At 34.0% G+C, this 22,424-nt stretch overlaps 1 protein-coding gene across 1 annotated transcript; it reads right to left on the reverse strand.

The window, feature by feature from the left end:
- Positions 1–1,683: 1,683 nt before the first annotated feature.
- Positions 1,684–17,363, reverse strand: LOC132952985 (acetylcholine receptor subunit alpha-L1). Its single transcript, XM_061025521.1, has 8 exons — positions 16,690–17,363; positions 12,859–12,903; positions 12,692–12,801; positions 12,383–12,563; positions 6,150–6,610; positions 5,158–5,319; positions 3,591–3,906; positions 1,684–2,722 (listed from the first exon to the last, which is right to left on the reverse strand). The coding sequence occupies exons 1-8, from the start codon at positions 17,011–17,013 to the stop codon at positions 2,528–2,530; spliced, it is 1,794 nt and encodes a 597-aa protein (XP_060881504.1). The 5' UTR covers positions 17,014–17,363; the 3' UTR covers positions 1,684–2,527.
- Between the last annotated feature and the right edge of the window lie 5,061 nt (positions 17,364–22,424).

Below are 22,424 nucleotides of genomic sequence, written 5' to 3' on the forward strand. Positions count from 1 at the left end.
TAATATAACTGTACGTCTAGCGACCGTAGTCGTCGTTATTGCATAATATTATAACTGAAAAATTCGGTACTGCTTCGTGGGAAGAAACTAGTTTGGAGGTCAGCAGTATAATAGCGGACACTCGTTTCAAAAAAAACGTAAAACGGTTGTTTTTTTAAAACAGATTTAAATTGATAACGGTCGGCCCGGTGCTTATTCGCAATAATAACACAATGCAAATCGATCGTACGAGCGCACGCGGTCAACATGCAGGTATTAGGTATATTATTTTCGTCTATTTCTCCTAGCAGGATAAGTCACTATGATATTATCGTACACGCTTTAATATTATTAATGATAATTTATTGATAAGACGATTTCACAAAAATATTCATCGCGTGACCTTTACGCCATACCACGATTATAACGTTTTTATTTTTAAGTAGATAACTGCGACAAAATTAGCATTAAAAAAACGCATTTTCGCTGTTTTAACATAAATATGTTTTTGGACTGACTACGACTTTTTTTGCTGACAAAATGATTTTTACGAAGCCGATTTTCGTAACGCATATAACGTTTGTTAAAGTTCCCTCCCCCTCAAAAACTTATTAATGATTCATAGATTTTCCTCGCATAGGAAAAACACCGAGTGGCGTGTGACGTTATTATTTTTTGTTCAATTACAAATAAATTGTGTCGAAATTAAAACTTACATTTGGCGTAATAGACTTTGGTTTTAATTTCGAAAAAAAAAATCGTTGCTACCTTATTGTCGAAGAATTTTAAATAAACGTTTATGTGAGCACTAGGTACCTTATCATTGCAGAAATTACGTAAAAAAGTTTGATCCGGGCTGGAGGAAAGAGCGGAGCTCATTTAGTAAGGTGCTTATTAAAGATGATCCGATTGCGAAAACCCCGTTATAGATATACCGCGTTTGTTGCATCGAAACAATTTTAAAGCAGTAGAACCAAAATAATATACGATGGAGTTGCGGAAGGATGAAGAAAGATGGCGGCCAATTTGTTTGATGCGATGGTCTTAATGGCTGAACCCCACAAAAAGAAAGAAAGAAGATGGCCACTATCTATAACGGCGTTGTCTCCATTTTTGGAACATTACGAGAAAACGATTTTGCGTCAAACTTATAGCTGGTAATTACGTAAATTATGTTTTATTTTTAATAGAAATTTTTTTTATCGAGTCCTCCAAGCGAGCGTATCCACTTGGACTCATATTTTAACGAGCGTGTGTGGGAAAAAAAATTAAATTATAAAAATTAGTATTATATTTTTACAAATCGTTCGGGGTTCTCGTGTTTGTGACATTAATTCGACATAATCGGTTTCTCTCGGTAAATAAATATAGTTACTTACATATTATAATTATTCCGAGATGTCTGTGATTCTGATAGTAATTAAAAAAAAAAAATTAAGACAGATAATATAAGACGTAATAGTTTGGACAGTAATAATAGTAGCCGGTAGAATAAAAAATGAAAAAGACAGAGAACTCGTGTTAAAACATTATATCAAAATTCTATTTTTTACTAAACATTTATTCAGCACAAGTGCCAAATTTCATTAAGTATTTAAGCGGTTAGTACCTACGTTTGGCGCGTAATTTATAAACATTACTTCACACCGTGAAACGTATACGCAGTAATAATATTACTATAATAATATTATTATAATATATTTATTTTTTTTTGCTAATGTTATTCATTTTTAATTTCAAGTGCACCGTTTGTTTAAGCTTTGTTATTATGAATAAAATGAAACGTTAAAAATACGTACTTATACAACCTGTTGAAATTATAAATAATTGTTTGCGGATAGTTCACATAAATAATATTACAACTATAATACCTACCTACCTATATCATATTGTTCATAAAAAGTATTTTTTTTTGCGTTTTGCATAATATGGTTAGGTACTTAGAAATAACAATTTCTTGTTGCGTACAACGTGTACATTATTATTAATACTTACAACGATTGTATTTTATTTTATGTACAACAATTACATGGAAATATTTTTAAAAACCTGTCGGTATATTATTATAATATTATAATATTAATTTAAATAAACAAATTATTGTCTACCATATAATATTACTACAAACGTTTTAAAAAATAGATAACAAAATCAATACGAAAACGTAAGTTTGAATTTAAAATTTAAACAAAAATGAATGAGTTTTTTTTTTTTTTAATCTAAATGTAATGTTGTGAATTTGTTCCTATAAGTACTACGCTATTAAAAAGCGTTTAATGATTAATTTATTTTTAAACACCATTCATTATAACATAATTTTCCGACAACTTAAATTGGTGCAAAATATAATAATACTTAACGGTAAAAAATCCATAACCTGAAACTTCTGAGACATTTTAACAATAATGTTGTGACGATATTGACGACTCGTTAAAATAATATTATTATCAACCGTTTAACGTCGAGGTCCGTCACTGCAACTGTATTTTACGCCTTCATAATTTTTTCGCTTGCACGTGAAAATTACAACCTAATGTCATGCGACGGACTATTCCAAATCGGACGTCGGAGAAAATTGCTTTCTAGCGATGAACGACAGGTCCCGGTCGATTGGCTTCGTGTCGTCGTAGAGCGCCGGCGCTTCGCACAGGATGAGAATTGTGCCCATAATGGACGCGACCGTGAATATCCACAAGAATAGTCTGTCGAGCACCATAGCCACGAAGCCCCAGTCTTGATCTTCCTGTGAGTGGATGTTAACGGATTAGTTTTTTTGACGTTTAAAACGAACACCTAGATTCAGCGTGAGTACTCAAAGTAATCAAAGTGTCACTCTACACGGTTTGCAGATCACAATATGCGCAACCATACTCTATTCAGGAGAAGAATGCCCGTATTATATTTACGCATGAATACCGATCACTGAGCCGCCGTCAATTATCTTACTAATCGTTCTATGGTAATGGCCTGTACTATGAGCAAATACTAGTACGTATACAATATACATATATATTATTATATAGTATTTGCGCTAACCTTACTGAAGGTAACTGCCTAGTAAACTAGTAACTGCCTTGAGGAGTACCTATCCGGGATATTGGAGATTACCGGAACGATACGATTAATTTTTTTGTCGCATCGTTTGGGCGCTTATGTCTTTCACCGATACTCAGAACACGACTCGACTATGGTTATAAACCTATGGTATATTACCGTGTTGTATTCGTCCTGGCGCTGCAAGTGATGCTGTGTGAACTTGGCGGTGTACAGACTTTATATAATGACCACTGAGAAAAAAAGTTTGGGAACCACTAACCTAGTCATTCGGAATAGAGTGAGATCTCGATAACTCGTATCGGTCGGTAATAAATATAATTTGATTTATCGAAAATTCTACTTATAGACCTTTCTAGATGTCGAGGTTCCACTGTGATTGTACTACATTTAGTATCTCAACCGAAGCTCACGCCTGCGGAGTACCTATCCGGGATATTGGCGATTATTATTGGAACGATACAATTAATTTTTTTGTCACATCGTTTGGGCGCTTATGTCTTCCACCGATACTCAGAACACGACTCGACTATGGTTATAAACCTATGGTATATTACCGTGTTGTATTCATCCTGGCGCTGCAAGTGGTGCTGAATGAACTTGACGTTGTGGATGGCCTTCTCCAGCTCGAACGGATACTTCTTCCTGATGGCGGCCGGCACTTCATTGAGCGTGTCGTCAATGGACGCCACGGCCGCGTTCACCAGCCGGCTGGCCGCCCCGGCCGCGGCCGCCGTCCCATTGCAACCGGTTCGGCCGGCGGCCGCCACGTACCGGCGCAGCGAGTCGGTGGGTGAACCACGGCCGGCGGGCGGTGAAGCGACCGGCGCCGGAGGAACGTTCAGCGTGGCGCCCACGCTGGCCGCGTTCAACCTGTGCGGGCGAACAAAAGAAAATCCGTCAGGTGGTGCCCCGTGGTCTACGCCGGCCGGACGATTTCCGTTTCCGGCGACGGTAAAAAAACCACAACAAAAAAGTACCGATTTCGTTTCCGGCAAATGCAATTAAAAAAAAAAAAACGTTCGATTTCATCGTTTCCGCCATAATAATTATTATATAATTATACTTCGCCCACAGTTGTTTCGTTTAAATTTTAAATATCAGATAAAGCATAATATAAAAGATCGGTATCGGGGACGAGGTGGCCGAGCGGTCTAACGCGACGGATTCGGCACAGCCGGTCTGAGTTCGATTCTCGACCACTGGGCGGCATTTTTCTCCGTGCAAGTCACGGTGTCCGGAGAACAAGTGCCGCCATTCCCCCACCCCGGGGCACGGCAGAAACCTACGGGTGCCCCATTAGAAATTCTGCCAAACTCAACACACACGTGTACCAACCTACCCAATATAAAAAACCTACAGTGCCCTCCCCACACCCATTGGCCTATGTTGCCGCGGGTTACCCAATAAATCTAGATCGGTATCATTGTTCCCTATGTCGCCGCTGATAATGTAATCGCTATTACCTTTAGTATATTGTCAGGAAGAAATGAACGGTTGTCGAACTCTCGAACACCACGAACTTTGATAAACTCAAACAGCTTAAAGTTCGTTTTATACAAACTCAAATTTATCGAACTACAGTTCGAAACATCAAGTTAAATATCATAAAAAAAAAATAATAATTTAAAAACATTAGGTAATATAATCGTAGTATATATCCGATTAAAGTAAATAATGCTAGAAAAGTTCGAAAACAATTCTCTTGACTAATTGATTTGAGTTTGATTTCGTCAACATTGAAGTTCGACTACTCACATCGATATAATATTATTATAAAGTATAGCAGAACATTTGTTTTAACACTCTGTTCAAGCAGCATCGCGGTGAATTATAAAAAAAAATCAAAAATCAAACTTAAAACCATCCAACGCTAATGACGTATTCATACCACTTTTACAGGTCGAAAATTTTCGTTGTTGATTTAAGTGTTGAAAAATGTAAGAATTAGAACTCAAAATGAATTGTAAACACGATATTATAGTGTTGAATTCATGGAGACGGCTATTGATATCTACATTTATTATTGTAAAAAATTAACGCGAATAACGATCGGTTGACTTCACAAAATAATCGTCTTGTGCAAAATACCACACCACGGTCCCGTATTACGCATGCGCATACCTGGCCAAGTTAAGGTTTAATTTTTTGCACGTCTTCATCTGCTTCTGTTTCATCGCTGAATCGGCCAACAGCTGTTCGGGCACCCTCATGAGCAACATTTTCGGCAGTGCTCTGATGAACACCGTCCGCATCCATGACGGTATCTTGTGCGTGCTCGGTTGCCTGCAGACATGATAAGAGGGATAATTATTGCAACTTGCAAGTTGACCCCATATACCCGTACGTGCATTTGTCTCCGTCTTACAAACGTACAACTTGGCCAATTTTACGTTAACGATTTTTATTAACGATTATCCGTGATTGTACTCTGTTATTTTTAAAATTAGAGTGAATTGACCAGTGATACATTTAAAGTTAAGATTATTATCTATAGGGCATTTCGGAGGATTTTATTGATAATGTTATTTTTAAGTAAGTTATAATCATTTTAAAATGTAAATAAATACAATATTTTCATTAAATAGATTTGTAGATATTACGCGAGTTCGACAAAATACTTCTGCCTGGCTACAACTCTTAAACTTTTGACGGTCCTGAGACTGTCCGTTATAAACAGGTAATTTAATATAACAGGTTCCTAAAAAATGACAATTATCTAATTGCATCGCAATTCCTCAGCCCACTAAAAAGAAAAATCGTGCATAGTCATTTTATACGTAAAGTTTGTATATTAGATATTTCAAAATGGTTGTAAAATAATAATTGTTATTTCTAAATAAAACCAAAACAAAGGTAAACTGTACATTATAAAATAAAAGTAGGGGCTGATTTAAATGGGGAAAATTAAAAAATTCCAATTTTTTCAACTCGTTTGTTCGGAAAGATTTGAAAAAACTTAACTTTTGTTTGCAAAGAAAACCGCAAAAAATTGTACGAGCATTTAAAAACGTTGGTGGTGGGACGGGAGTGTCGTACCCTTCCCCCCACTCCTCCCCCACCACTACACAAAAAAAATCGTAACATATTGTCATGCTCATACATAGTTGTCTAACCTGTAATGTATGTTTATGATAATGATGGTGACGACCACGCACAGGGCGACCAGCAGCATGGTGAACAACAGGTACTTGCCGAGCAGCGGCAACGACAGCGACGTCGACGGTATGATCTCGGAGATGAGCAAGAAGAACATGGTCTGGGACAGGAGGATCGTGATGCACAGTGAAATTTTCTCCTTGGAGTCGGCGGGCAGGTAGAACACCAACACCGACAGGTAAGATATGCCCACGCAGGGCACGATCAGGTTGACGGTGTAGAACAGCGTCCTCCGTCTCAGGGTGATGTTGAAGAATATGTCGATGTACGGTTCGACGCAACACGAGTAGTACTTCTCGTGTCTCTCCGCCGGCACGCCGAGAATGTCCCATTCCACGCTGGGGTAGTACGCTGACAGGTCGATGCCCACGTCCACTTTGTTGGTTCCCACCAATTGGCCGATGTGCTTGAGGTTTATCTGTGTATCAAGGAAATCGTCATCAGATCTGATCTCGAAAAGCGAAAAACAACGAAACGCCGCGTTTGCATCATGCAACAATTACCGCACATAACCGCTGTAAAACATTTTGGGAACATTTTGTACTCCTCTCCGACTGCGCAAAGGGGACGGGTGCGCGTCGATTTTTTTTTTTATCTCCGTCCATCGCAGGTTAATATCGGGACCAAACCAACGGTGGTTAATAAAAAATATATCGTTATCACCAGTGTCATCTGTGACGTCATAGTCTACTCCTGAGTATTTTTCAAAAACTGTACAGGTAAAACAAAAAGTACATGTTAAACGAAATCAGGGTGGTGGGGAGTGTCACATCAGATGCTCCAGAGTTCAAAACCGAGGAGGACCATCCTAATTTTTATTGTATTTTGTCAATTCATGAAATCGAATTAATATCAACCCTATATTTAGGTGACAGAAACCATAGCAGTTTTTAATTCGAAAGTTGACCCTGAGACAACGGTATTGGTACGACAACAATATTTACTTCACAGTTTGCACGTATAATGGACGGAGATAACAAAACGGAAGGTGACGTAAAAAGAATTACGACTCATTAGCATATTATCAAAAATAGCTGTACCATAGCGTTATTAATAATTATTGTGTGATTACGTCAATGCCATGTATACCTACATAACGTGTTTGTATTAATTTTTATCATACCGGGAGAGGGGTAGAAATGTGCCAAGGGGTCTGTAATGGGTTATTCATAAACTATTTTTAAGGTCGAAATAAAGTATACCTATGGCTAATCATTTATACACATTTTAGAATAATTAATTTATAAAATAGCGCATTCTTTTTGGTATGATTTTATGAACACGGAAAGCACCTGCAACTAATCAAAATAGTTGTTGTCAATGTGTTATTAAAAAAAATATTTAGATTAATACAATAATCAAGCAGGTCGTTGTTTCATTGCTATACTATTATAAATAGCCATGTGCCTAGATAATATTATTTTAGTACCATGATCATGATAATATTGGTAAAACCATTGAAAAACATTATACGATTTCAATTTTTATAATTTTTTATCGTCGTATAAATCCCGTCTTTCACATTATTCTGTGGTTACGTGCAAGTAGTATATATGTGCCATTTCTGGCGCAGTGCATTATATCATCAATAAAAGATCACAAAGAAAACAATGTGCAAAAAGATCAGAAAATTAAAATGTAATAATAATTTAAATATTTTTTACAAAACTTATTTTATTATTAATTAAAAATCAAAATATAATATTATATAAATAATTAAAAAATCAAAAAATCAAAATGCAATAATAATTAAAATACTTTTCACAAAATTGAATTGCAAAATCCCCCAAAATATTTTTCATAAAATTTAAATATATTAATAATTAAAATAATTTTTACATTCATAACCTATTATTAATAATAATATATTCGTGAATTTCATTAACAATTAAAATATTTTTCACAAAATTGAATTGCAAAATACAGGTACAGCTTCCGGTCACGAAATGCTTAGAATATAACTACCTATATTATTTGTTCGATATTTCACGCGTGTCCGAATCCCCATTCGGATGATGCCCATCTATTTATAAAAGAATTTGGGAACGACAGTGAAAAAATAAAATTAATTCCAAATAATGAGGAAAAATATATTTCTTTTTCAACAATGTTACCACGTAAAGTAATTTGGAATGGTAAAGAAATTATAATATTTACAGAATTAAGATTTATTGATTCATTTAAATTTTTATCTAGTTCTTTAGACAAATTAACAAATAATCTTGAAAAACATAAATTTAAAGAACTTAGTAAATATTTTCCTAAAGAACATTTAAATTTAGTTACTAGGAAATTAGCTTATCCTTATGAGTATATGGATTGTTCAGAAAAATGTAATGAAATATGTTTACCCCTATTGAAAAATGTTATAGTTCTCTCACTAATAAAAATACAACGATAGAGGAATATGAAAACTCACAGAAAATTTGGAAAATGTTTAATATACAAAATCTTCGTGAATTTACTAGTTTATATAACAAGATCGATGTTTTATTATTAACAGATTTAATGGAAAATTTTAGAGATATTTCTTTAAAAAATTATAAATTAGATCCTCTATGGTATTACACAACACCAGGATTTGCGTTGGATTCTATGTTAAGATGTAGATCAAATTTGATGTTTGTATCTGGAATCAGAGGTGGCTTATCTCAATGTAGTCAAAGATATTAAAAAGCAAATAATAAATATATGATAGATAAATTTAAAAAAAAAGGAGGAATCAATATTTTTAGAATATTTGGATGTAAATAAACTTTATGGTTGGGCAATGAATAAATATTTACCTACTGGAGATTTCAAATGGGTTGATAATATGATTAATTTTGATGTAATGAATATTTCTGATAAATCACGTAAAGGATATATTTTAGAAGTAGATTTATCTTATACTAAAGAACTTCATAATCTACATTCAGATTTCCTTTAGCACCAGAAAGTAAATTTGATAATTAACAACTTTATAAGAAAAAATATATAATTCATTATGAAACTTTAAAAACATATATTAAATTAGGTTTAAAATTAGAGAAATTTCGTAGAGTTTTAGAATTTAGTCAATCTGCTTGGTTGAAAGTTTTTATTGATTTTAATACTGATCTTAGATAAAAGCTAAGAATGATATTGAAAAAGAATATTTTAAATTAATGAACAATAGTGTTTATGGACGTACGATGATGAATGTTCGAAATCATGTTGATGTAAGATTATGTACTGATGCACTCCAACTAGAAAAATTAATTGCGAAACCAAATTTTGATAGAAGGACAATTTTTACAAAAAGTTTAGCTGCAGTCCATGGTTAGGTTAAAAAACATAAATATCTTTCAAACAACCAATATATTATATAGGAATGTGTGTTTTAGATGTATCTAAAATGTTAATGAATGATTTTTATTATAATACTATTAAGAAAAAATATGGAAATAGGGTTAGATTGTTGTATACAGTTAAGATTCAATAATATTAGCACTAAAACCTAATGATTTTTATCAAGATATGAATATAAATTGTTAGATCATTTTGACACTTCAGATTATCCAAATGATAATATTTATGATTTACCTTGAGTTAACAAAAAAGTTTTAGGCAAGTTTAAAGATGAATTGAACGGAAAAATTATGACTGAATTTATAGGGGTAAGATCCAAATTATATTCACATCGAATCTTAGATACTAAAAAAGAAATTAAAAAAGCTAAAGGTGTTAAAAAATAAACTATGTTTTAATGATTTTGAAAATTGTTTATTAACTAAAAAACCAAAATATGTTAATCAAAATTTATTTAAAACTAAGAAACATGATATTTTTACTGTAGAACAAAATAAAAAAGCATTAAGTGTATATGATGAAAAGATTTATTTTGGAAAATGGTATTGATACATTATCTTGGGGACATTTTAAAATAAATATAGATAGAAATGATTTTGTAAAACATCTCAATACACTAATTAGAAATCAAAATAAATTAGATTGAAAATACAATAATATCGATCATTTTTTAATAGAACAATTCTATGAAAACATTTTTGCAATCTAATTGCATTTCAATTTGAATCATTTTACAATTCAATTTTATAAAAAATATTTTAATTATTATTACATTTCAATTTTCTGATGTTTTTGCACATTGTTTTCTTTGTGATCTTTTATTGGTGATATAATAATGCACTGGGTCAGGAATGGTACATATTATATACTCGTGCACATAAATAATTGTTCATTATTTTAGTTTTTTATTTAGTCTATCATAATATATAAAAAAACAAATGTTATTTCGACTTATTTTTACTCTTTGTGTAGTTTATATGACTTTTGGTCTTTGGGCTCAACTTAATAACAATATAATATTGTACGCTGTCGTTGGAATAAGTACTGTCGTAATAAATCTATCAACATATTGAAGGATGTATGTAGACAAACTCCAAACTGTCTGCATAAATAATTTGGATAATGAAAACCACTGATCGAAAAAACTAATAAAAACTAAGCTATAATTTACATCCAATTTACAGTAGGTACCAATTATATCAATACGATTAAGATTAAACTATATTAAGTGAATGCGGTGTAGAAAAGTAATCGTGTGCGAGCAATTTACTTTAAATATTTGATTTTTAATAAAGTTACATCATAGGTGATTAATGTAAATGGAAGCTGATAGAATTAAAATAATAATGTTTTGGGGGAATGTCTGACCCACTGCACTACTGCAGATATAATTTTAGTTTATACTCAAATACAACTGTTTTATAATAAGATAATTAATATCATTGATTAATACACTTAAGAGGGCGCTACACCCACATGCGTTCTCTCTGTCTTACAAACGCATAACCTAGCAAATTGTACGCTCAGCAGATCACACTTACCTCTGTTAGTTTAAAAATTAGAGTGAATCGACTTCTAATAAAATTTAAATCTCAACAGCGTAGAAAGTAATCAACTAATATAATATCAAGTAAACAATAATACCACACATTGTCGCTAATACACGGATATTATTATCTATGAGGATTATTTTGGTAGGCCCATTTATAATAGATAACTAATAGGAAGTTTTCCGAGTGCGTTCCGAAATTACAGTTATTTAATGTAAACGACAGCTATGGAAAAAATTACGACAACATTTGATGTAGGCGCCATTCTTATTAATTGTGTAATGATTAGTCGGCGATGCAATAATTATTGTTATGTTTAGCGCCATAATAATATATTTTTTAATATTGACGTAGGTAAACAGTTCACTAGCACTTATTGACCCCAAATGAGTGAGCTGTAGTCGTGCTTAATTATTATCCAAGTTAAAATAAAATTCCGTTTTCCTACCGTCGCCACAGTGATAGTTGTAAAATGTACGTATCAAGTCTTATAGATTTGCATACTTTGAACAATCATATTCGATATGGTCAGACCTGTGTCTCCAAAGTTTTTAGACGATTAGTTTACCCTACCTAAACAGCCATATAATATAGAATATAAAACTTTGAACTGAGGACGCACTCGGGCGATGAAAAAGGTAAAGATTAAAAACGGCACGCACTTGGGATATCCTCAATTATTAATACCTACCTACCTTGCCTTATCAATAATAATATTATGTGCAAATTAATTATTCATCCAAAAACAAAATCCTACCTGACCTAACCTAACCGGGATATTGTTTCGCAAATCTTAACTCGAGAAACGTATTTCGTGTTGTGACCACACTGCCTGCAGTATTCACTTTTTTTTTTATTACGTTACACAGCAATATTTATTATTTAAATGAATATTATCGTCATCAGGTTATACGAACGTTTTCAAATAAGAATTACCGAAATAATGAAGTTTGAAATAATTTATCGTATTATTATGGAACGACCTCGTGAATACTAAACTTATGATGATAATTTATACAACTGAGGGTAGATATAATATTGACTTGATGACACAAATCAATCGAATAATCTCAGTTTTTAACTCTATACCCACTGTGGGACGATAGGAAATCGGATTTAACTGAACTTCAAAAGCCCTAATCGCGAAATATTACTACCTATCGAAATCAGTAAGCCTCAAGTATAATATAAACATATTATACATACTTAGGTCCCTATGTGTATTTTTTTTATTAAATCTCCATATTATATATCTAGGCCCGTTATCGCATACTTGTTATATGGGCACATTTAATCTCGTTGGTATTTACCTGGTTGCCGTCGTACGACCATGAACCGAATTTCATAAAACACGTTTGCTGATCGAACGGGAAATATCGAACGTCGATTTCGCACGACGATTTGAAGATGGCTGGTGGTGTCCACATCACTTTGCCGGAGTGATGAAGCACAGCCTTTGTCATGGTGGTGACCACGTACTCTCCGTCGGCGCTGTTGTATCGAAATGCGACACGAAATAATAAATTAGGTCCGACTTATATAGCAATCAAGTTTTAATATTATTCAAGTTCGACTACGAGCAAACTGTATTTATTATTATCTATAAGTCTTAGACCAACTTGTTGTAAAGGACGATATCCGGCAGCCAGATATGCTCGGACGGCACGTACAGCTCTTTGACGCCTCCGTATTCCAGTGGTTCCCAAATGAATTTGTGGTCTGCCCATTCCTAAACGCGATCGGTTAAAAGCGCTTTCCGCGTATTAAAATATTAGAAATCACTTACGTGCTCCAGCCATACGTTCGTCGTTAAAATCTGATCCTTGAGATTCTAGAACAAACAAAACGTCAAAAAATTACTATCGACATTTTTTTTATTAGGTAAACTACGACGATATTCTCGGACAAATTAGTCGTCATGCCTGGTCGTTATTAGTTCCGATTAATATTACTATAATCGATTATGTCGACTGTTGACAATCTGTCATGCGTAATAAATCATAACACCCCGCGGTAGAGATGAAAAAAACGTAACGATTTGTTTTTTTTTTCGACACGTTAATTATTTATAAAAACTTGAAATCCCGCAAGCCATAACGAACACTATATTAATTTATCGATTCAAATACGGTAAATATTGTATAACATAACGTCTCGACACAGATTTCATTGAAATGGTTAAACGTGATTTCTGACGAGTTAACCGTTTCTAAAAAAATTACTTCCAACCACGGGCTGAAACTACTGCTCAAACGAGTTTTTTGTTATCACTACGACTTATTCATATTATTATTATGCTTACATGACGTGTTTTTAATAAATTGTATGTCCGTAAAAAAAAGATATCAATCGCATAATATTGTTAAATGCTTGTTATATAGACTTCGTTTTTCCCACAAGTCATATTTTTATTATTGCTAACTATTAGAGCGATTGAGCCGTCAAATTTCAAACCATATAGGTATTATATAATGAACATCGTATAATATTTATTTTTGTTATTCTTTTATCATCGCTCACAACGTGTTGAATTAATTCACACTGTTCAGTGTTCACAAATTTCATCGGTTTGATGGTTGAGAATTATCGGTCAGATATAATAATCACAGACTTCTATACAAATAATTATACCAAACAATATAAACTAGACAAATGACGCGTGTGATCAATCACGTGTTGGATCACAGTTTTTCGTGCTAAGAAAACTGATACGGATATGTAAATAATGATTAGTATTAAAGTATATCTCCAGTACTTTGGTATGATAGTACATGCTGGTAATTCAACAAGCATTCGCACCCCCATTTTTCATTTATTAATGAGTTTATTAAAGTTATTGAGATTTTTCGTACTACCATTGGGTGTATATATATTGTAAAAGATTGTGTTACATAACGATGGGTCCCGTACACAACAATATGAGTAAGTATATTTAAAAATTCCAAAAATCAGATTTTGATTGCCTAATTGCCTAGTTTTGTAGAAAAAAGAATGGGGTAACCATGCTTGATAAATCATTTAAAATATATCACCAAAATAACTTGCGATTTTTATATCCACGGACATTTTTCCAACTCGAAACACAATGGAAGAGACTCAATATAATATTTAGTATTCGTTTTATTTCAGAGTTCCTGTTTTTATGTAGGTAAGTACTACAAAAAAAAACTATGGGGGGTACCTGAACCTAAGTTTATACCACGCATCATATCAACGATTCGTCACAAAGTTCCCAATATCCTTGGTCGATTATCGTGATGATAATATTATCTCCAGCGAAGTAGTGTGTGAACATATAAGTGTGACAACAGCGACGGTAAAAGTGTATAAAACGATCTTATAAAACATACTGATACTTCCATACAATATTTGGAAGCATCGTGGGCAACAGGAAAAAAATCGTATTTTAGAGAAAATCGTTAAATATAATTAAATCAATTTGTTTCTCAATCGGTTTGGTTGTTAAAAATATTTCGTTTAACGAAAAACGTTGTTAAAAAATGGTAGTTTTACTGCAGTACTCTAATATTGTATAGGTGCCATAGATATATACAACAACTAGATATAGCTGCCTTTATACTACCGCAGTTGTGACCAATGTCGAAGTCGGCCGCCATGAAGCGCCATCCATAAAGCGGGCAATGTTTACATTAATTTTACATTTATCCGTATAGGTAATATATACTTATATATACATACTCGTATTATATACTGTGATAATATTGCTTTTGTAAACATTGCCCGCTTTGTAAATGGCGGCCGACTTCGATGATAAGAAGGAGACGGCCATCTAGTTGTTGTATGGTACCTATACATAATATTATTAGATTACCGCTGTGAAACTACCGTATTATAACGAACTTGTTGTATATATATATCATGGTAGGTACGTAGTTTTCATCCGAAGTTGCGATTTGTACATAATGTTTTTTATGACGATCGTAAATACGCGTGTGCATAGGTACTGTTCGGATGATAATATAATATGTAAATTCGTAGGGCTTCTAAGCATTTACGGCGTTAATTATAGAGTCCTATTACAATTATAACATTATGACGTGGGTTAGGTCGCACAATGCAGTGGCACACCCGCGGTCCCGGAAAAATGTTCATCCACTACAAATATATACACTATGTTCATCTAAACGTTGTATACATCTTATGGCTAATGCCCAATTGACTAATACCATTGAGTATAATATTATATACTCAGTAATAACATTTGTTCGAAGTTATATTTCTATATGTGCAGACGTTTCCAGAAAGATATAATGTCCTGGTTTGGAATACTAAATTCAAAACGCAAGATGCCGTTCAAAAAAATCACGGCGATAAGAATTAATTTTTTTTTATCAAAAACGTGCTGTTTTGTAGTACCTAGTGACTTTGATAACGAATAGCGGACAAAATAAGAAAACAATGAATCGTAACGGAGTATTTACGGGGTAAAATATCGTGTTTACATTCAAAAGAATCGCTCTGTATACGTAAATCGTCGTGGACGTGGTTATAGAGTTATACCAGGTGCCTGCATGCCCACCAACTATCGAGTATGGTAAATCAGTGTGATCGGTTTACCGCTAAACATATCGTTTATAGTGTCCGGTTACGAGTGAACGACCACGTCCGAAGCCTTACGACGAGAAGCACACGCGCGTGCAATATATGACCCACTGGCTTATGTACAGAGAGTCCAATTTGGGCGTAGTGATTTTAGTTTATGTCAAACGCAAAACGACCGAAGCTCATTTCTTCGATCAGTTACCGTCGTACGTTATGGTCTTAACGTCGATAGCACGCGATTTCAACTGTTTTATGAAGTATATAAGTACCTCTATTATACCTATTATACGTTAACTGATGTCAAAATAATATAATATCGTTTAGGTTTTAATAATATTATGCTCTCATGCGAATGTCAATTTTCATTTCGTCTTCTCGATCGCGATGATATTTTCCCGGAAACCGTTGCGCGTACAAAATGCATAGCTCGCAATCGTAGTTATTAATTTTATTTAAGACTCGAATTAGCATTTCGAATTTAATGAAATTCTACAGTTAAGCCGCCGCAGACGGTTTCATAGTGATTTGTAAACTTAATGTTGTTCGGTTTAATTATATTTTAGCAGTTGTCGTCAATAATAATCATATTATGAATTGATATTATGCTGTCCTCGAAAGTCGAATTGTCTATAAAACACCGAGTATAATATAAATCGGTCACCTCCGAAGACTAACGCGCGGTGACCGCGGTTCCGGTCATCACTGCAGCTGGTCATCACAGGTACTAAGTATATAAGACCATATTAGTCATCGTGATCCGACTACGAACGATCGGAGAGACGTCCGTCCCACAGTTACCCACAGTATAACCCACATTTACCTTCAAAAACTCACTGCAGTGTACTACTTCTACTGCTACTACTACTTCTACTACCTATAATATACTACCGCGACTTCTATACAATAATACTATTGCAATACATCTACCTAACCTAACCTAACCTAACCTACGACCGTGATAATATTATGACTACTGATATCCGGTGGCGCGTAAGATCTCGGCTCGGACGAGATCCGCGGCGGGGAGGGGTGCGCGTGGGTCACGGCGGCGTACCAACTCGATGAGCTGCGACAGCCTGAGGCCCAGCTTGACCAGAACGGTGTCGGTGTTGTTGCTGACCGGCCGGATGAGCCGGTTGTAGTTGCTGAGCAGGTCGTCGTACAGCCGCTTGGCGTCCGGGTTGCACAGGCACCCGACGGCGGACAGGAGCAGCAGCGGCAGGGACGACGTCAGCTGCGAGCAACCCCGGCGGCGGCGTCGTCCCCGGATTTTTTTGTTGTTGTGGCTGCTGCCGATGCTGCCGATGCTGCTGCTGTTGTTGTTATTGTTGTGGCGGATGTCGCCGTCGTGGGCCGCGGCGGGGGCGACGGACGGCATCGCGTTATCCTCGGCGGCGGTCGACTGAATCGATACGGTTTTATGGAGATGTTCGGCCACGCCGCTGTGGACGACGGCTCGTCGGGTCGCGGATGCTGTGCGTACTGCACACTGTGCGCGCCGAGAGACCGCGACGGGCGCGCCGAGCGGAGCGGACGGCGCGGAGCGCTCCGGCCCGCCGATCTATAAGGCGCCGCGCGCACGCCCCTTCGAGCCCTCACACCGGTGGCGGCCGTCAGACTCGTGCGGCGCGGTGCTGCGGGTCGGCCGATATGGGGTCGCGTACGACGCGTCGTCGTCGTCGTCGTCGTCATTATCTCGCGATGTGGGTGTGTGTGTCATTGACGCCGCGTAATCGTTTTTTTTTTGTTTCCCGACCGCACTTTTCATACGTCGTTTCGTAAATAATTTTTCGATTAAAAACGCTCACCGGCGCCGCCGCGGCTCGAGTGCAGCTTATATAACGACGGTATTGTCCGACACGCCCGTAGCGATTCACGGCGGCAGTGTCGCAGGTGTGGGCGGTCGGGTGGGTCGGCGGTGGTCGGAGTGTTTGTGGTCGGCGTTGTGGAGTCCGGGGTGGTGGCATTGGGGGTGTTGGTGCGTTAGGTCAGAGCGTCCGCGATCCGCGAGTCTAGGACAGACTCCCGTCTGCTTTTCTCGACCCGCGAACATTATGATATGATATAGGGGTCGCCAACCAGACTTATCGAACTCTAGAGGAATAACGGTCGATCAAATTAATAATTAATTATTATACCAGTATCCGTATCTGTTGATTACGTGCAGAATAATCGTAAATTCTAAGACTTAAACACGCTTTTAATATTATAGTTTTTACACAAAGTAAAATATTTATTAGCGAAGAAAAACATACGATTATCCGATGAAGAAATAATGAAAGATGAATATTATTATAAAATGTATTATTATGGTGTGTTCTGCATGTAAAAATCTAAAAAATTTACAAATTTAGAGGTAAATCACCGGCAGATACATAAAATTCTTAATGTGGCTCACTTGTAGGAAAATATTAGCGACGCCTGCAGATACAATATAATATTATATTATAATACTTAGTATTGATGAGTTTTGAATAATTGCTTTCGAAATGATTTGTTTTCAATTCTGTGCCAAACATTATAATTTTATATAGTACCTATACGGTTAAAACAACCTTTTTTTAAAAAAAAAACGATTCGTAATTTAGTCTCATTAAGACATAAAAGATCGGAAACCCTGTCCTAAGAGATGGTTTCTCTGAAAAAATGAACTTTTTTGAATATTCGCGCTCTCGACACACACAATTTAGCGAGTCCAACAACAATGCCTCGTTATCGCGACGTTCTCGGTCTTGACATTTCAGCTCTTGTAGAGTTAAATGGTTTTAACAAAATATTATGCATAGTGCATCCCTATTAGACACGAGTCCAGTGCACAGTAGTTTTGGAGGGGGGTGGGTAACATTGGTTATACAATTTACAGTATTTATAATCAATGGTGGTGGTGGGGAGCCTAGCCCCCCTCCCCCTTGCCCGACCGTGATACCTATATACGGTCGTATGGTATTTTAGGGATACCAATAATAGAATGCGAATAATAATATATGACTATACCTATCTATTTCTGTTTCGACCTGTCGACATCTACCTATGTGAGAATGAATTAACTGAAAGTAATAATTATTGCTATTCATCAAAATATTGTACTAATGCGTATCACGTGATCTCGAGGATATAATAATGAGAGTTCAGTTTATTCTGACGTGTGTACACGTTTTTATTTTTTAGTATCTAAACATCGATCTTGGTTCTTGACAGCCAGCTGCTATAACAGCTATAATTAATTTCAAAAGTCACATCGATGATATTAGTTATATTATACACAATCTGTAACTACAATAATTTCCACTGGATAAACAAAAAGTCTCAGATGATTACGTTTCTACAAGTATTTTGACACACTGGATATGTTATTAATCAAATAAAACTGTAACAATATTAGGTATTAAGTTATCACAAAATGTATTGTACGATTTAAAATACAGAATATAGTATTTTGAGTTATTTATAAATATTACGTAATTGGTAAACATAATGTTTACCAATAAGGCAACAAATTACGTTTGTGGATTAAATGTTTGGCATAAATAATTATGTCTAGGTCTTTAAAACCAATGAATCCTGTTAACATATTTTATAAATCAGCTATAAAATAATCAAACGTTCTACACGCATGCGTAATGTTAAAATTGAATTTAAGGGGGGTCTGCAGTATTAGTTCATATTATTTAAATTTATTTGCTTCGTAGTTTACAACAAAATAATAATATGTCGTGTATACAATAACACCGAAGCACAGTATAGTTTCAAGTTTGGTGGTTTTTAACAAAAGTAATTATTCGAAAGTTAAACGAATTGACAGTCGACAATTTCAACATAGTGATTTGTAAATCGAATCGTATTTACTTATTAATTTTTGTTCACCGCAATCATTGTGGTTTATATAACCGAATTAATATCCACCAGAATTTTAATTATAATTTAAACCAGAATTGTAATCATTATGATTTCGAGTACAGTCGACTTTGAAGTTTCAATACACACATTAAAATATAAACGTTCTCCGCTGATCGCATAATATATAACATGATACCATTACATAATATTATTTATCACAAACCATAACGACCAGTGACTGTATTATGATAGATTATAGAACGTCGATAAGCGCAAATTTTAAGCATTTTCGTACTAGGTATTGAGAGTACTTTGGTACGAGAGTATTGATAATCGAAATATTTGAATATCATCGACTTCAGAAATACGATTGTTAAGACGTGTCTTACCACGAAGTATTACTTAAATGCTATTTTACAGTTTTGATTATTACTTTTTTATCACGAGCAAAATATACTCTGAAAGGCCGTATTAATAATGATAAAAGTTATAAGCCACCGTAAGTTATTATCGAGGCATAAAAATATTATTTAATTACAGTGAAAAAAATTATGAAATAAGTACTATTTACTATTTAGTATTTTAGTCTGATTTTTTCCCTGGATTCAATGACGGTGGGTGTCATCACGATCGACTTTTCGTCAAGTCGGTTTTAATAATAACTAATCGCTCATAACTATAGAGTGGAGTCTTAGGTATTATTTACGTATATTTATTGACCTTAGGAAGCTCAATGGGGGTGAAAAATGCGTATGGCTTATCCATTACAGAATTCTTAGAAATAAATGTATTGTAGATTAATGAATAATATCCATTATTCAGTTTATAACTGTTTTATATTAAAGAATAATAATAAATTGTATTATTGTACATAAAAAATCACTTTTGCTCATTTCTCGAGTTGTAATTATTTCGTCGCAGTGAAAAAAAAATGTTTTAATTTAAAAATGAAAAGTGATAGAAATCTTATCTTATTTGTAATTAAATTGTTCAATTGATGAACTGTTTATTTTGTTTCATTGTTTTAAATCATTTACCTAAAGCAAATGTGTTCAATAATTATTATTTTCAAGCTTAAGTATGATATTATTATTATACATTATATGCAATAACATAATAATTATTAATTGTGCAATAATTAATAGGTGGTAAATGTAAATATATTGTAAACTTATAAATTGTACTGTAAACATAATAATCTATTATACGTAATAGTATTATGTCTCTCGTCGTAATATTTTGTTTAAATATTATTTTAAAATTATTTTAAGCAAAGAAAAAGCATATTTTAACAGTTTAAGAATTGTTAAGAGAATGTCTCGGGAGTTTTTTTTTTTTGGCACTTATACCTATATTAGAATCATATTTTAAACTTTTAAAAACCTAAACATGCGCTCGTTACTAAAAACAATTGACTAACGTCCCCATAATATGTGTATGAGAATATAATATGAGAATACGCGAGCAGGTGGTCCTGCGGGTTTTATTCAGCCAGTATGTAATATACTCACCTGAGCACGTGCTGCGCACGACTGTGCGATGAATTAGATCACACGATCCACCGGTTTCAACTCGTATAATATGATATAATAATATTAACAATAATAATATTATATAATATGCCTGTCCGACATCCGTGTTCGACTGTTATTATAGTCGACACCACCACCGCGGCGTTAAGGTCGCGAGCGTAATATGTACCATGGTAACAATAATAATAATATTATGGTTCCGGAATATTATTATTGCACTTCGCAGAAGTCGCAGTCGCGACGCGTCCAATTCGCACCGGAACGACAATATTAATGATGCCTGTAAGCAAGGTCGTATTTGAAAGGAGGTATTTCGGGGGTTCAGCCCCGCCGCCACCACCAGAAACTTTCCTTGTACAGTTGATGCATTTATGAATTATAGTAATTTATACTGTGATATTATGTTTTTCTAATAATATGATACCCAGCTGTATATTAATTCTATAGGTATTATTATGTTTATATGGTCTTTCCGTTGATAATCGCGAGTATACGAATTTTGTTGCCATTTATTTTGGTATGAATAATAAATAATACGTCACAAACGATATTTTATCGACGGATGACATTTTGCCGTTTTTACTTTTTGCCCGAATTCAGCTGTTGAGGCATATAGATGTTACGGGCAATGTGTTCCTGCCCGGGCAATGTGAACCAAGACTTTTTTGTCAATCTACTAATATTATTTTTTATTTTCATTATAAATTATAATTTTACTATTACCTATAATTGGCTAGTTATAATAATTTATAGTATTGTTTTTTTTTTTATTTTTACCTATTTATAATATTTTTTTTAAAAAACAATGATTATTAATTTTACCATCGTATATCAAACGAATATTTTAAAACAATTAAAACAATAATAATAATTGTTATATAATATTGATAGAATGAAAAAAAAAATTAACTTATATTATTATAATTATGTTATTTTTATAATAAATTAAATTCAATGCAGTTTTACAATATACTATGAAACTAAACAATGTTTATTAATTGTATTCATATACCTATTATAAATTATAATATTACGAATATTTTGATGGAATAACAAAAAAAAAATGAACAAATATTATAGTTTTGTTTTATTATAAATTATATTGTAAAATTTAACTGCATAATAAACGTATGGTAACGATAATATATATTATATATTATATTATAATATATTTATGTATCTAATTAATTATTTATGTATTCTACCTTACTGTACTTATACCATATCTATTTGTAATAATATGTAAAACTGCCGTTTCGACGTTTAATAAACAATAATAATAATATAAGTTAATTTTTTTTTTTATTGTATCAATATTATATAACAATTATTATTATTATAATTAACATAGATACTAAATGTAATTCTGCATTTTTCTAAATAAAACTTTACTTTTGTTATTACTAGCTACATTACCAGT

Source organism: Metopolophium dirhodum, chromosome 9, assembly GCF_019925205.1.
Source record: "Metopolophium dirhodum isolate CAU chromosome 9, ASM1992520v1, whole genome shotgun sequence".
NCBI lineage: Eukaryota > Metazoa > Arthropoda > Insecta > Hemiptera > Aphididae > Metopolophium > Metopolophium dirhodum.